The 16,268-nt window shown below is 39.5% G+C and overlaps 1 protein-coding gene across 1 annotated transcript; it reads right to left on the reverse strand.

Moving 5' to 3' along the window:
* Positions 1-1,410: 1,410 nt before the first annotated feature.
* LOC131988433 (tandem C2 domains nuclear protein) lies at positions 1,411-13,407 on the reverse strand. Its single transcript, XM_059353544.1, has 11 exons — positions 13,341-13,407; positions 13,065-13,259; positions 11,905-12,075; positions 10,955-11,031; positions 8,775-8,844; positions 8,031-8,131; positions 7,110-7,226; positions 6,646-6,837; positions 4,031-4,145; positions 3,722-3,921; positions 1,411-3,432 (listed from the first exon to the last, which is right to left on the reverse strand). Exons 1-11 carry the CDS (start codon positions 13,405-13,407, stop codon positions 3,322-3,324), a joined length of 1,416 nt encoding a protein of 471 aa, XP_059209527.1. The 3' UTR covers positions 1,411-3,321.
* Positions 13,408-16,268: the final 2,861 nt, after the last annotated feature.

The raw sequence follows: 16,268 nt of genomic DNA on the forward strand, positions 1-16,268 counted from the left end.
ACTCCTGTAAACTCTCCATTGTGTCTCCCAGGTGGAGGAACCTGCACATTCAAGCATGTGGTTATGAGACAACTGGAATGTGCTGCAGACTCTGTGTGGCAAGCGGCCAAATGGGTGTCAAGGAGAGAATCTGTTCTGCACATAGAGGAACAATAACCCAAAATCCTGCTTGTGAGACTCAAGTACCTTCTCTGAGTCTAAGTCAAACACGCTGCTCTGAGCTGAGGAGAAGCCCCTGGCTGCAGCCCGCAGATCGGGGAGAGGCTCAACGTGGGCGGAGTTAAACGTTTAACTCCGCCCACATTGAGCCTCTCCCCGATCTGCGTACTGCAGCCAGGGGCAATTGGAGCTGAGTGCTAAGTCAAGTCACAGGTTAAGGTGTGTCTGGAATGCCCTCTGTGTAACATTAACCATAAATCAAACATTAATTACGTAAAATAAAGATGATGGTGTTTTGGCACGCCAGGATATGGAAGGCTCTGACGCAGGTCAGCTCACGTGGGGCACCCGGTTGTCCTGGTCACACACACTTTAAACACAAACACCCGCCGGATTGTGTTTTCTTGGTCCACAGACTTATTGTTCACTGGGTGTGTGTTTGCGTGTCCACGTCTACAGCTGGTTACACAGAGCAGGCTGCCGGTCAATCTTGTGTTTTATGAGACTGAAATGGAGACAGGATTCCCTCTGGGATCATAAACCTGAGAGTTTTATTCCCAAAAAGTACTAATTTGCCTGTCAAAAAAATTGCTTTATGTTAAAAATGATTAGTTGAATGGTAAAGAAGGCTACAAAAACCCTGAAGGAAATTGTTTTTTTTAAGTGCAGGCAATCTTCAAAACGTGGACACAATTAATTGAACTGAAACTCAGCTTTTCAAGGTGCTGCAGCTGAAAGGAAATTGTTTCAATTTTTCCTCCCACAAATGGCAAATGTTCTTTTCTATAATCACTCCTCAAACGCTGAGGTTGAGATTGAGATTGCCTACAAACAGTAGTGGCGTTGAATTGCCGCTATAATAAAGAGTGAAATTGAAAAAACAGGATGTAGCCGAGTCAGGAGGAGGAGGAGGAGGAGAAGCGCCGTGCAGATTCTCTTGCTGTTTGCTTTGAGATTTCTCAACCAGTGGCCTCTTCAATAAAAAGTGACATTGTGACACTGTGGTTTTATGGTTGTTGACCTATTTTACAGGTTCTGACAGACTTTGTGTCATGAGTGGTGTACATAACCAAGACTCTGGCCTGCTTTCCTTCCACGTGCCATAAACAAGACACTAAAAAAGACATCCTGTCATTCCCACATCATTTAAAAATAGCTACGTATTGCTCAAATTTAATTTTAATTTGATATTCCATTAAATATTCCTTTCACATCTTTCTTTCAATAAACACACAAACTAACGTGACTTTTTCAAATGACTACTTTTAATCACTAAATTCTCAACATTAATACATTAAATACATAAAAAAAATTAAAGTGCTTTTATCAAAAGCGTCCAGCTAAGGTTTGATACTGCTTTATATTTCCCTTATTGTCAACAAATACCATGAAAAGACCAAAATCAACAGTGAATAGATTAAACTAACAAAACTGTGTATCCAGACACTGATATCGCTGACAGAGCTCCATCCATTGGTGTCTAATAACTAGTAAAACATATCAGTGAGCACATTGTTGCTGATAAGATCATTCATTACTTGCTAACATACAAAATGTGTGTAAATCAGCATCTAAAGAAGTCCCCACAAATACCTTTACTCCTGTTTAAAGCAGCTATAAACTGCTAGTTTACTCTAACTATGCATCAAATGATAACATGGAGCTGTATTGTAGCTCTAATGTCTGTAAATTTACTTTTGGGTTCACTCTCATGTCGTTATAAGACGCAGCAGGCAGTTACTTTCAGTGAAAAAGCTCAATAAAGCCTCTGTACATCATACTCTGTCTAGCTGGTGAACATAGTGAAAGGTTTAGCAGCTTAATAGCCAGATATTTCCCTCCCTCTACCAGGAGTTGGTAGAGACCAAAAACAGAGCTAAAAGTGTGTGAATATTGGGCTTAAGTTGGTGATTGTTTAACAAGCTTGCCAAATCAACTTCAATTGATGATTATATGTTGGTAGCAGCTTGTTTCTGCTGCAGTATTATAAACAAGGAACTGATATTCAATAAATAAATGAGGGGCAGCTGTGGTAGATTGTTCGTCCAGTGATCGGAGGGTTGGTGGTTCGATCCCTGACCATGGCAGCCTACATGTCGAAGTATCCTTGAGCAAGATACTGAACCCCAAATTGCTCCTGATGCTGTGTTCATCGGTGTGTGAATGAATTCCCAATGGTGGCAGGTGGCACCGTTTAGGGTAGCCTCTGCCACCAGTATGAATGTGTGTGTGAAACAGGTGAATGAGTGCAGTCTGTAGTGTAAAGCGCTTTGAGTGGTCGCAAAGCGACTAGAAAAGCGCTATATAAGTGCAGGTCCATTTATCATTTACATTCCCAAGAAAAATTCCTCTCTGGGCAGTGAGATTCAAAAACACACCTGAAAGATCTTTGATATTGTTACTTTAAGTAATGATTTGTGAAGTCAACAGTGCCTACCTGTTTCAGCAAATTACAGAGCCCTTTTTAAAATATACCTCTATATATGTGATTATATTCTCATGACTGATATTCTCATAAAGATTTTATGTCTTCACTAGGAACAAGTGGTGTTAATCTGAGAGCCAAAGACAAGGTGGAGAATCGTTGCGTATCCAGAATGTAGTGTTGGTTTTGATCTTTTTGTGGGTTCGTTGACAATGAGAAAAATGTATAATATTGCCAGCCTTATCCTTTAAGATGGGACTAAATTACATAAGGTTTTTAATACAGTGAATTCAGCTTTATGTCGACTTTCTCAGCTTGTAAACTTTCTATCCAACTGAAACAGAGAGAGAGGTTTCCCTAAAAAGACACAAGAGTTGCTAATTACAACATTATATACAGCTAACTGCTATGCAGCTGACTTGGTCAGTTGGATAAATGCTCTACAGTTTTTTAAGGAAAAAAATAGTTTTCTCTACTCCAAAACCACCAAAAAAATGACTTTTCAGTAATTACACTTTGTTCGAAACACCTTTTTACAACCGAGCACCTGAACAGTGAAAACCTGGTCTCTCAGGGCATTCAGAGCACATTCAGCAGTTTACAGTCCGGTCCTTCAGACTCAGGCCACTCAGCCAGAGTCTAGACTTGTGGTCAGCTCCTGGAAAAACAAGCGGGCACAGCTGGACCTGCAGCCCGGGAGCATCACATCTGTAGTGTGTCAAGAAGACAGAAGAGGTTTAGGCGGCGCTCAGCCTGTGCCATGCGGACACCACTTTCTCTGGATGAGCCATCGTGTCCTTCCACAGCTCCACTGCTTCTGGGACAGGGCTGTCGAATCCCAGCTGAACCTGCCAGACACATTGGGAGGGTAATAATTCCTCAGCTTGTTTCCTTTAATCTCCAATCATCTTCAAATCCTACAACATGTTACTTTTGGAAAAAAGGAATAACACAATCCTCCTCAGATTGAGAAAATGATGTACTTTCTTCAAACATTAAAGCATGTAAACATGTTCTAGTAGAAACAATGCAAAAAATGCAAGAATGAACCTGTAATGGCCATAATATGTCCCCTTTAAGGCTGATTTACACTTTTGTCATTTCCCATGTGACCAACCTGGAGTCAGAACAACTCACCTGTCCAAGACACTGTTTCCTCCTGACTGAGCTCCGGCTGTAGAGTTTGACTGACAGCGAGCAGGCCTGGTCTAACGCAGCCAGCAGGAAGTGAAACGTCTCCTTCCACTTACACTGCCCCCCCGAGGCCTTCAGGACACGAGTCTTCTTCTTCATCACCACCCGCCCCAACTGTTGCATCTCCACTTTGACAAAAAACGCTTCAGGGGTTGAAACGACAACCTGGTTACTCACATGAGCCACACAGAACTGCTGTTACAACATTTCACATTTGATTTATCACCAGGGAGGGGCACCAGCAGTCAGTACCTTGGGTGAGTGGTGAAGAGGATGCTGGGAGGTTCTGGGCGGCGAGGACTTGGAGCTGGATGCGTCCGTTGACTGGCTGAAAGCAGGTGGTGAGATGCAGCTCAGCGTGGCACACCTGGAAGATAAACAGATAATTATTTCCCTCAATATCAGATCTAATAGATTCAGTAAAAAACAAGTACCTTTTAACATTACATTAAACAAAAATCTCCCTTTTTTTTTTAGCTATTGTAACCTTACTTAATGAAAAAAATATGTTTTTGGTTATTTCAATTATTTAAGTTACTATTATATACAATAATTACTTCATTATTATTTATGGCACTTTCACTATAATTTATGTATTCATTTTCATTTCCTTGCCCAAAGTAAATTAGTTCCTACCTGCCCTTGTTTTGGGGGACAATTGTGTGTGAGGGGTAGTCAAGCGGATGCAGGAGTTTTGCGGGGTTTTCTCTTGTATTGTGACCCGTTAAGTGGAATGCTGTATGCTGTTGTACCGATGTTGGTTATTAAAGAAGATTCAGAAATAAGTGTGGAGTTATCTTGTAGCCCGCTCATCACCCATCAGCCTGAGAGACTGGAGAACGATACCCCGACAAGAAATAAGGGTTACACTATGATCTCAGCTATCTCCCAAATTTGTAGGTGGTTTAATTGTGGACAAAATTGTATTCATGGTGCCCAGAGGATGGATCCTAATCACTTTGGTGATCACTTGACTTTCCTCTAGTGCCACCAGAAGTTTGATATTTGTGGCTTTCAGTGAACTATCGCAACAAATGTGGGATGGCTCGGAAAAAATTTTGGGAGAGACACTCATGATCCCCTTAGGATGAACCATAACAACTTTAGTGTTTTGCTGAGTCTTCCTCGAGCGAAATCATCAGGTAAACAAATATACAGTCATAAAAAAAATGATTAGACCGCCCTTGTTTTCTCCAATATCTTCTTCATTTTAATGCCTGGTACAACTAAAGGGTGTTTGGACAAATATAATGATAACAACAAAAATATCTCATAAGAGTTTAATTTAAGAGCAGTTATCCAGCCATTTTCTTGATAACTATTTTAGTTATTATCAAGAATGGAAAATTGCTAAATATCAGCTCTTAAATTAAACTCTTATGAGCTATATTTGTTGTTATCATTATATTTATCCAAACAAATGTGTCTTTAGTTGTCATTAAAATGAACAAGAAATTTAGGAAAACAATGATCTAATAATTTTTTCCATGACTGTTTTTGCTTAAAAAAAAATCAGCTTGTTAGCTTTTTGAGCATGTTAGCATACCAAGGTTAGCACTTAGCACAGAGCCTCCAGCCTGGTTGTTTCTGTATGATTCAGACTGCCGGCTGTTCTGTTTCTTTTCCGAACGCTGCTAATATTTCTCTTGTTCGAGACTTCTACGAGTTCAGCTGTCTTGACCGTTAAGAGCGTCTACTGAGTCACAGTGATTTGGACAATTTGGGCCTTTTGTGTCCACCAGATGGGTAAAATCACTCACTGAATTAAATGACAGTCTGAGAACTTAATGATGATTCACTGTCTGATCCACTAAGTGCAGAAACATCCACATTTCACTGTCACTAGCCAGACATGCATCCATTTATCAACAAAACCACTCTCTGCTATAGAAATGGTTTGAGGTTTGACCTACTTTCCATGTCTTACATTTCCAAAATCCGCACTCTGGTTTCTTCTCTCCAATAAAAGCCTGTTTCCCAATTTCCCTTCGATAATGAATCCCCTTTCTCTTTTTCCTGTGATTATGCAACAACACAAAGTGTGCCTCTGCGCCGATGTTACGATGTTATGGCCAAGAGTACGGAACATGCATGTGTGCTACAATGCATCATGGTGACAGTTTTATGAGGCACACACAGTGCTTTGTTCTTATTTTCTGTCCACATACAAGGGGGTGATAAAAGACAGCAGCCAACGAGGGAAATGGTGGAGAATAAGTAATAAAAGTTCAGGATATTCCCGCATTGCCAGTTTTTCCTCTTGGCTACAACAGCTGCACAGCACGTACGACTCTATCAGCTGTGAACTTTGATGGTCCTCCAACCTTTCCTCTAGAGCCTCCATTAGGGCTGACATCTGTGGATACTGATCTCAACAACTATTGGATGGATTATCATGATATTTGGTAAGACATTTATGTGAAATAAAATCACTTTTACTGACCCTCTGACTTTTCACCTAGTGCCATCATGAGGACAATCACATTTTTTTCCCACAATACTTTTTATGACCAAATACCTGCAAATCTAATAACTTTACCAATAGCTTTAGCTGTACTTTGTAATTTGTGCTAATTAGAAACCACTTGCAATTTGAATGGTGAACATGGTGCATAGACGTAACATTTGTGCATATTAGCATGCAATTATTAACAATTAGCTCAGATATTTGCGGCATGCTATTATTCTGACACAGGCTCTTGAGATGGCCTTCTCTCATTTTTACATTTTCTGAAGGCCATCATACATGTTTGGAAAGGGAGGAGCAGTCAGTTGGGTTGCAACATGCAGCCTCATCTAGATGCCAGTAAATCCGACACACTCTTCCTTAAAAAAACAAACAAATATAACTCGTTCACAACACTCACAGAGGATTTGGACTTGAGGTTGAGTTCCAGCCAGTGCTCTGTCTCCTGAGGGCCGAGCTGTCGTAGGGAGAGGACGCACTCCGCCACCGTACGTTTCTTGGGGTTGTGTGTCTGCAGCCGCAGCACCAAGGCACTGCCACGCAACTGCTGGAGACGCAGCGCAAACACGAAGGTCTCCATAAAGGACATGTCCTGAAGAGCAGGCAGAGCAGACAGTCACAATCATGGGGATTTTCCACAACTTACTAACAAATAATAAATCCATCTGTTACTGGAATAACAAAACTGTAAATATACTATCCAAAGACAAAAGGTAACTACATAGTAAGGTTTATCTAATAATGTACAGCATCTGTATACAAAGGTCAAATTGGTAAGTCAAAGTCTTAGGTAAAAAAATCTGCCTTTTATTCACTGTCCTTCTCCTGAGTTACAACTTGACACTCAACTAGCCAGCAGTCTACCTGACAGTAGTCCTTGATCGAGGTCTTGAACTGGATTGGTTTGGGGATGGTGATGATCCCTTTAAGTCCAATCTTTTGTTGTTCCACTCCATCTGGAACGACGCTGAGGTCTGAACACTGATAACATAAGAGGAAAAAGAACGTTTTAGTTGAGGCCGGTCAAATCTATTTATAGGCTATGGTGCCCTTAAGCAAACAGGTTTAAAACAAACTGTTCTGCTTAGCAAGAACTACATGCATACAAACACAAAATAATCCAAAACCTTTATAACAATCCTGTGTATGTGTGCATGCATCTTTTTTTTATTGTGTTTTATATACATTAAGAGACTGCTGTGATGTTTGTAATATATTTTTCTTTTCTTTTCTTTTTAAACTTTTATTTCAGCAGGGTTGACTCAATTTTAAACACACAATAAGGGTATTTGTGAGACCCCAGTAATTTACTGGTTCCTCCAAACGTCCCAATGGATCATTGAAGTGCCACAATGATGCAACCGTGGGACAAAAGTGACCTCTAACCAAAACCAAGACCTTAATCTTGGATAGGATAGAAGTGCCCCATTTTTTACTTTTGCCCCTGTTCATTGAGACATGAGTGCACATCTCTTCATTGAAATCTTAAAACTGTAAACAAGACTTAAAGTGCAATACACACAGACACACTGTAGCTGATTCATTTTGCATGAATGCACAGAAACACTCATCGCTGTGTTTCAGCATCAATGAGGAAGGTTCTGCTTCTTAAAAAACAACCTTTTCCTCCTGAGTGTCCGAGCCAGAGTTAACAGAGCACAGAGACGATCTAACTGAGGCTTGTGTTCTGGACACACAGAGGCTCCATTGAGAAATGCTGCAGAGGAGCACAATGCAGCTTTTTGTGTTCTCCTGCTCCCCTCTCCTCACAGCTTGTAACCTTACCTGAACCACAGTGATCCACACCTGCTCCACGGCCTCCTGGTAGCTCACTCGGACGCACACCTTCCCTAGCTCACGCTCATCCCCAGACAGGGTGATGGAGTCTGTAACACCAGCAGCACAACAGGAACAAATTACTGCATGTTATTGAATATAGTGTTACAGTGTAGCTGTATTAAGTTGTTCATGAGTGTTAAAAGCGGATAGAGGGGTTTCAAAGTTCAACAAGATCTTGATTTGGCCAAGAATTTGATCTTTCCTCCTCTTTTTTATGATTGTTTTTGTTTATTTCATGAAAGCACTTTTTCCAAGTGTCTACAGAACTGCAGAGTAGTTATACATAGCCACATGCGATTCTACCTATCAATAAATAAAGCAACATTGTTGTGTTATTGTTGCATAGTAAGTAAGGGGGGAATTTGTCATGGCTGCACAGGTATTTCTAAAGTTCTTTTTAAAATAGCCTGCAATTTAAAGAAAAAAAATCTTGAAGGAAAAACAATTTTCTCTTCATAGAAGTAATGTATCTCTTATTGTAATGAAGCTGCTTCTCTTCATGGAATAATGTTATCTTGTGTAAGGAGGCTTATCTGAAGCTCAACAGTGGCCCTCGGCGAAAACATTTGCAAGCGATTACTGTGTCTGCCCTTTTCTTGCTGCACAATGCAGAGCGATCTTAATCACACTTCATAGAGAGTTTGAAAGAGGAGGTGTTTGTTGACGGAGACAAATCTGTATTTAAGTTACCCAGGCTGCTTTCAATGGAGCCAATCATGGAGGAGGTGCTGCTGAGGACGCTGGAGACGGAGTCGAAGCGCTGCAGGTGAATCAAACACAGAGAGATAGTCAGGATGACAGATTCATTTTGTGTTTTCAACTGAAACCAAAAACCATCATTTAGGCTTTGAGAGGCTCTGCTTAGGTAGCTAATTGAGCTAAATGCTAATGATGTGTAGCAGGCATAATGTTTATTATATATAGTATATCTTATGCTGAATTTCCACTGCACGATATGACATGGCTCCACTTAACGTAATCACTATTTTTTTGGTCAGCAAAGTTGTGGGTTGTACCTGTGACTTCTTTTTGGGACCAAAAGAGCCAGAGCTGAGCCAATATTAAAAGGTAGAGTTAAAAGACAGCAGACCACTGGTTGGTCAGAGAGAACTGTCACATGCACGACACAGGATATCTTGCACACACATACCAAATCTAAAATAGTTCTACTTTCTTATTTTAGAGCAAAATGTGAAAGTCTCTTATGCTTGTTTCAACCACATCACTTTTTTCTGAGATTAAACAAAACCCATTCATAAAATCTACTGTCTTCAAAACAAGGGAACCATGGATGCAAAAATGCTGACTAATTACCAGGTTTTATGACATTTCATAAAACATATTAAAATTGGCGCCGGATGAGAAGTCAGGGGGATTGAAGTTATAACAATTCATCCTCTGGGGATCATGAATATCTGCACCAAATATCATGCCAATCCATCCAGTAGTTGCGGAGTCATTTCACTTAAAACCACAAATGACAACTTCCTTGTGCCACGAGAGGAAAAGTCATTAGGATGTATCCCCTGGAGACCATGAATGTGTTCACAGAATTTGATTGCAAATTATCTAATTGTTGCAGAGATTTTCACTCAAAACTACAAATTCCATCTTCCTTGTAGCACTCGAGGAAAAGTTTGCAGACCACCAAAATTATTAGATTTCATCCTCCTGGGAATACGAATGTCTGTACCAAAATTTGTTGCCATCTTTCCAAAATAATGAGATATTCTGTTTGAAAAAAAGTGGTGGATTTGACTGATACTACAATCCTTGCAATAATATCTTGTTTCCTCCTTAAATCTGTCACACATCTCTCACTCATTCTTTATTTTGTTACCTGCACTTTTTTTATTCCACCTCTATTCTGGAAATTCTGGTTTATTTGTTTACTGATAGATCTACTGCCAAGGTGCTGTGCCTTTCATGCTTTCATTACTTACTACTGTTTGCTCATAATGCTGCCAAGCTAAACATTTGGGCTAATTGAACTGTAATTGTTCACCCACTGCATGTTGCTCTTGATAAAAGGACATCAACAGAAATGGAAGGTGAAAAGAAACGTATCAGTGTTGGTTCACAATAAGCAAAACAGTGAGTGTGTTGCTTTAACACGTTACTCTGACGTTCTGACGTTGAAGTGTGAACTGAGGGAGATATTGTAATGTTTATCAAGGTTTTGGGGTGAGACATGAGATTAATTGTTTGTAACAGCCTCCTAGTGTGAAGGAGCTGTTGACATGCAAGCTGCACCACATCCTTCACAGAACAAAGAATTACGCCCCAGCCTACTCATTGTTTTCCCTATTGTCTTACTGATTAAACAACACTTTGTCCAAGAAAATCAATAGCTGAATCATATGTAGCAAACAGAGATGCATTCAGGGAAAGCCGCTGGACTCCAGGAATGAGTGCTGAAGCTGAAATTAATCTTGTGACCTTATCATCACTTTCGAAATTCAAAAACCTTTCAGATCAGTTTCAGAATGACTCACAGGCTCCATTATTCATTTTCTTTTATAAAAACAGTATCTCTTGTGGTGTTTTGAATTTTATTTTTGACTTTTAAAAGACTTAAAAAGGTTACAGGAAGTCTGAAATGGGACGTTATCGATCAATTAAATACACATCTGATAAAAATAGTTAATATTTAAAGTGTTTAGATTAGCTTCTTTTTTTAACTCTTCAGGATGTAATGACCCGCTGAACTTTTCCCCTTAAATCACAAATCCAGTCTGTGAGGCCTGTTTGCAATGTTCCACTATACTACGCTGCTGAGGACAGTGGAAACTATAAACCTATATATAGTCTTGGTTGACACAGGGTGAGAAACACTGTGTGAATACAGATTAGATAGAGAACAGTCTCACCTGCATGTGATTCTGAGGGCTGGACAGATCAAACATGGAGCTGCTCAGTCGCTGCTCGACGCCCGGCTTCAGAAAACCTGGAGGCAAAATCAAAAAACCACATTGATGTGGTATTCATTTTTCTGTAGGTGCACATAAAATGCGCTCTTTTAATGCAAGCTATAAAAATAATATCATAAGTTATTATCTTCTACTTTCATTATACAGATTTTTTTCCAATATCTGCCCTAATTTTTTATATCAAACACTAATTGATTTTTGAATATTTTAAGCCTTTATAAGGTTTCTGTCATGATGCCACCATTTTTATAGGCCTGGCTGCAATCGCAGCTGTCTAAATAACTCTTTTTTTTTGTTATGAGTTTGTCATGTCTCTCTAGATGGCTGCATCTTTGATGTGATTAAAGATGAACTATTTTTTTATTTATTTGAAGCAGTTCATGCTTCACTATATGCTGAATATGGTCAAAATGACGCAATCAGGTGGAAAGAATGTATTTTAGCCTTAATGCAGGAGCTGAGCTGAAAATAAAAAGAGTAAATAAAATTACACAATCTTGCCAAAATTCATGCCAAATGCATGAACACAGCCAAAACTATTAACAAATGAAGAATGAAAAGTGTGTAAAATGCATTCAACCTGCCCTGAGGGTTCAGGGAAACATTTCTCATCCCTATAGCCATAATACTTCTCTTTCTGGAACAGTACAAACTGTTGTCTATTAATGGGTTTATAATGAATATGCACATGAAAATCTGGACTAAACTTGCTGATTTCATACAACCTCACTCCAAAAAGTTAGGACACTGTGTAATGTAACCAAAAACAGAATGCATTAAATTTAGAATTCAGAGTGTAAATTCACACAAAAAAGGTTTATCAGTCTGACCATAAAACATATTGTATTGGATAGGATTGGATTGGATTGATGCACTGCTGTGTCTGCTACCTGGACTTTGTGGACCGGCGTCTAGGTTCTTCACTGTGTTGCGGCGTGTCGATCCTGGGGAGAAGTACTCGGCCAGCTGAATCTGATGGAAGCTGGACTCTGGGCTGTAGGTGAATTGACTGGAGCCCAGCAGCTCTGCCTTCCTCTCGGCATACGTGCACCGGGCTGAGCCTGCAGACACACAGCAGGGCTAAAGATCAACATGCTGCCATTTGACCAAATTCTTCTTTTCAGTCAGCAAACTGAGAGGCCGCAGCTATTCATCTAGAAACAGGACATCCTGGTACTTGTGTAATCAAACGTCAAGTCATACCTCAGTGATTCTGAGCTGATTTTAATGAAAGTTAGTGCATGAGGCAACTGGCTGTGTGGAGTGGGTGGAGCAAAATGTGTCAATCACACCAACCTAACCCTATGTTGAGGAGAGATTACACGTGTTATAGGCTGCTGCATGGACACTTACTCACTAACCTATTGTACAGTCATTAAATATTGCCATTTTTAACCCCAAATTCCTATGTCATACCTACATTGCATAAGAAACTACATACTACAGCTGATAAACAGCCTCATGGAGGCACCGATTAAGTGAAATATGTGATATCAGAACTTTGTGTCAAGAAAAAGTCTTCCCAAAATGGACAGAAACTAGGCTACCAAGAACGTGTGTGTAAGGAAAAAACAGCCTTACAGAACCGTAATTCAGAAGCAAAGCAGTACAAGAGGTGTCTTCAGAAAACATTTGAATATTCTCCAATTTTTTAAACAAAATGAAACACATAATGATAAAAGCCATCTTGAGCCATTTGATTGGCCAAGATCTCATCCTGTTCTTTACACAAACTCTAGCCCAGAGCCGGTCTGACTGACTGAAATACACACCCTCAAAATCGAGCCAATCCTGGCAGCCATGAAGCAAAATTATCAATGTTATTTCTTGCAAATAAAAACATGCGTGGTACATGTTGTGTACTCAGTGTGGTTAGAGACACTAAAAATGGGACTGGCAATATTTGCCAACCCAGCCTTCAAATTAACACATCACTCATCACTGTTCATTTCACCTTCTATTCATTCATTCAACAGTTTATGATGGTGAAATTGTGCAATTTGCTTTAAGACATTAAAGCATCTTTCTATGCAAAAAAAGGGATACATACTCTGCGGTCCAGGCTGTATATTGGGGTAGCGGGAGCCTCTGGGTTGGACGTACGAGGCCTTAAATGTCGGCAGGACAAACGGCACCTCTCTGCCGTCCGGGGGCAGCTTGGACAGGAGGTAGTCTTCTGTGACCCCCCTTCTTTCATCTGCCTCCCATCCTGATGCCTTGTTAGGAGGCATCTTCATCGCGATAACTTGAAAACAGAGGAAATAACACAATCAGAAACCAAAACCCTCTGTCAGCTGATATGCATCTGTGCAGGACGCTAGTTTACCTTGGGTCTCCTGCTCCTTCCCCTTCTTCTTCATGAAGTTCTTGCAGCAGTCTTTGAGGCACTCCATGGCAGCAACTGGAAATATTTCAGTAAAGAAAGAGCAAGTGGAGGTTAGAGTTTGCACAGTAAACAGTGATACAAGCAGGGCCGGAACAAACCTTCTTGGGGATCTAATCAGGACTTGATAACACTTCAAATACAAAATTTGTTATGGTGCTCCCAAATTTAGCATTAAATCATAAAATGCTGTATTTGTTATAATCAAAAATGTGTTATTTTTTTGTAATCCCATTTTTTCTTTAAAAAAACCCCAAGTCCAACACGTTCTCACTCCCACCTTGACCAACACAACAGCTCCGTCTGTGACCCTACATCTTAAACTATGTACCCCTCTACCAATGCAGTTAGGTTCAGGAAAAGATCCTGGTTTGGTTTAAGATATATCATTTACACCCTTACTTTCCCCCTGTGCGAACTTTGTTGCTCTTTATACTGCATCTCCTGACTTCCTCCTTTACTCAGCCACGTAGAGCATCATTGTTTGAAGTGTAGGCTCAGTGACAAAGCTGCCATATTGATGACTTAGGAGTGTGAAGAATGGGCTGCAAAATCAGTAAAATGTGCCATTTAAATTTTCTTGTAGTGTAGCCCTATTATCAAATTTGGCAAAGTGCTCCAAAAATGTGTTTTCATGACCCCAAATTTAGGTTTGGTGCCCTAAAGATATGCTGGTATGTTCCCCAAATCTGTCATTTTTTACAAAGAAATCAAGAGCGTACATTAAAATTAAAATAATCTCCCAATCATGAATCCCAAAATTGGTATTGAGCCGTAACATGGTTAATTCTGTCCCATAATTTGTTTTAGAGCCCCAACACTACAAGGATACATTGTTATAATCTTAAAACAATTTTATTGTTCCCATTAAGCCCACAGTTGGTGATTGGATATTCCCAAATCTGGTGTAGTGAGCCGAAAGTTTGTAAATAATAATAATTGTTTGGCTGGGAAAAATAAAACTTTGTCTTTAAACAGCTCAATTATATATATATATATATTTTTTTATTATTTTATTTTATTTTTTTTTATTTTTTTTATTTATATAAAAGTAGCAGATTAGAATTCACATTTGAGCGGAAAGTTTGTAAATAATAATTGTTATAGTCTTTTACAATCATTAAAATATATAACTGGCTATGAGCCCCAAATTCAAAAAACTGTTCCTAAACCATTTATTTTTGTAATGGCTGGGAAAAATAAAACTTTGTCTTTAAATAGCTCAATTAGGTAGGCTATATATTTTTTTTAAAAGTAGCACATTTGAATTCACACTTGGAAGATTGACAGAAAAACACTCAAAGGTATTTCCTCACTAGCAGCTGGAGTCATCAAACACTGCTTTGTGCTGCGGACGTATGAAGGAATTTGCGTCGCTGTGGCCTTGTTACACACATAAAGTATCAATGAATCATCGAATTCTTTAAATAACAAAATCTGCAGAAAAGGGAAACTTACCTCTGCGATGTTTTCATTCAGAAAGGATGAAGTTACAGCTCACTCTCACGGTCCGACTGGAGAGAAATGCCAGTGAGCTCAGGTTGACGGTGCACTCCAGTTACAGGTCTCTCTCTCTCTCTCCCTCCTCCTCCTCCTCCTCCCTCTCTCTCTCTCTCTCTCTCTCTCTCTCTTATAGACTCTGATTCCCGGACTGACTGCCACCATTTGTTTGCGCTTCCTTCCCCGAACAGCCGTGAGAGCACCGTTTTGTTTTGATTTTTTGTTTACACCCACTTATCATCACTCTGTGTGCTTGCTGTCATTTTATTTCCCTCTTCCTCAGTTGATATCTCAACAGTGTCTACATCACACAGCTGCAGTATGTCTTCATCTACTGATTAAACTTATTGTTGTCATTGTGCCACAATCCATCAAATGCTGTCATAGTGCTGTCACATTGCCAAGAATTACTATGGTGCTCCAAAATGAGTTAATAATCCTTAATTTCGTTTTGCATATTAAAATTATAATTTTTTAATTCCATATAATCCCCATGGTACAGTGCCCATAACTACCCCTTACTTAGTGTTCAAAAAATATGCAGCAAAATCCCCCAAATTTGATATATTGCACCCAAAGATTATCATTTGTTATGGTCCTAAAATATTTTAGTTTGCCAAAATCCACCAAATGTGGTAAACACCACCAAAACAATTTATTTGATATAATCCAAAAATTGGTCCAAACATTGCTAAAATTGGTAGTGTTCAAAAATGTGCTGATATAACCCCAGAATTTGAGAAGATTGTCCTCCAATCCCTCAAAATTTGGTGTATTCCATGAATCCAGGGCAGCTATGTGAGAGGAAAAAAATGTTCTAATCCTAAAATGATTTATATAGTAGTATATAGTATATAGTAGTATATAGTATCGTACAGGTTATTAATATAACCTAATTTATATAGTGCTCCACCACTGCCAAAAGGCTATTGTCCAAAAAATATGCTGATATAATGCAAATGTTGTTCTATTTATCGTGTTTTATATGATTCCCAAACAAGCTTTGTCCCTTTGGTGCTTTGCCTCAATATATTTGTGGAAACACAGCAAAAAGAAGAGAAAATAGAAAATACAGGCAGATGGCAGCACGTGGCAACCTCCAGACCTGAACAGAGAAGCGAGTGCTGAAGTGCCTTCAACCTGCATTCTATGTAACGACCAGCAGGAGGCGACACCACCGATTGCAAAAAGAAGTCCATTTGTATGCTAGTCAATGGAAAAAAGACCATACTTCTGACTTGATTTATCACCTGAGTAAACATTCTCATAATGAGTTTATGGTCTCAGTGGTTAGTTTCATGTCTACTTCAATACAGCATGATATTCATTTTGTAAATTATGGTCCAAGTCAGAGTAAAATAAATGATGAAG

The sequence above is a fragment of the Centropristis striata genome, chromosome 16 (genome assembly GCF_030273125.1).
Source record: "Centropristis striata isolate RG_2023a ecotype Rhode Island chromosome 16, C.striata_1.0, whole genome shotgun sequence".
In the NCBI taxonomy this organism is placed as follows: Eukaryota; Metazoa; Chordata; class Actinopteri; order Perciformes; family Serranidae; genus Centropristis; species Centropristis striata.

Coding starts and splice junctions, on each gene's coding strand:
- LOC131988433 (XM_059353544.1), bottom strand. CDS start 13,407: ATGGAGTGCCTCAAAGACTGCTGCAAGAACTTCATGAAGAAGAAGGGG. Junction 8,132..8,774: donor CTCCATTGAAAGCAGCCTGG/GTAACTTAAATA, acceptor CTGGTGTTACAG/ACTCCATCACCCTGTCTGGG. Junction 3,433..3,721: donor GGAAACAGTGTCTTGGACAG/GTGAGTTGTTCT, acceptor TGTGTCTGGCAG/GTTCAGCTGGGATTCGACAG.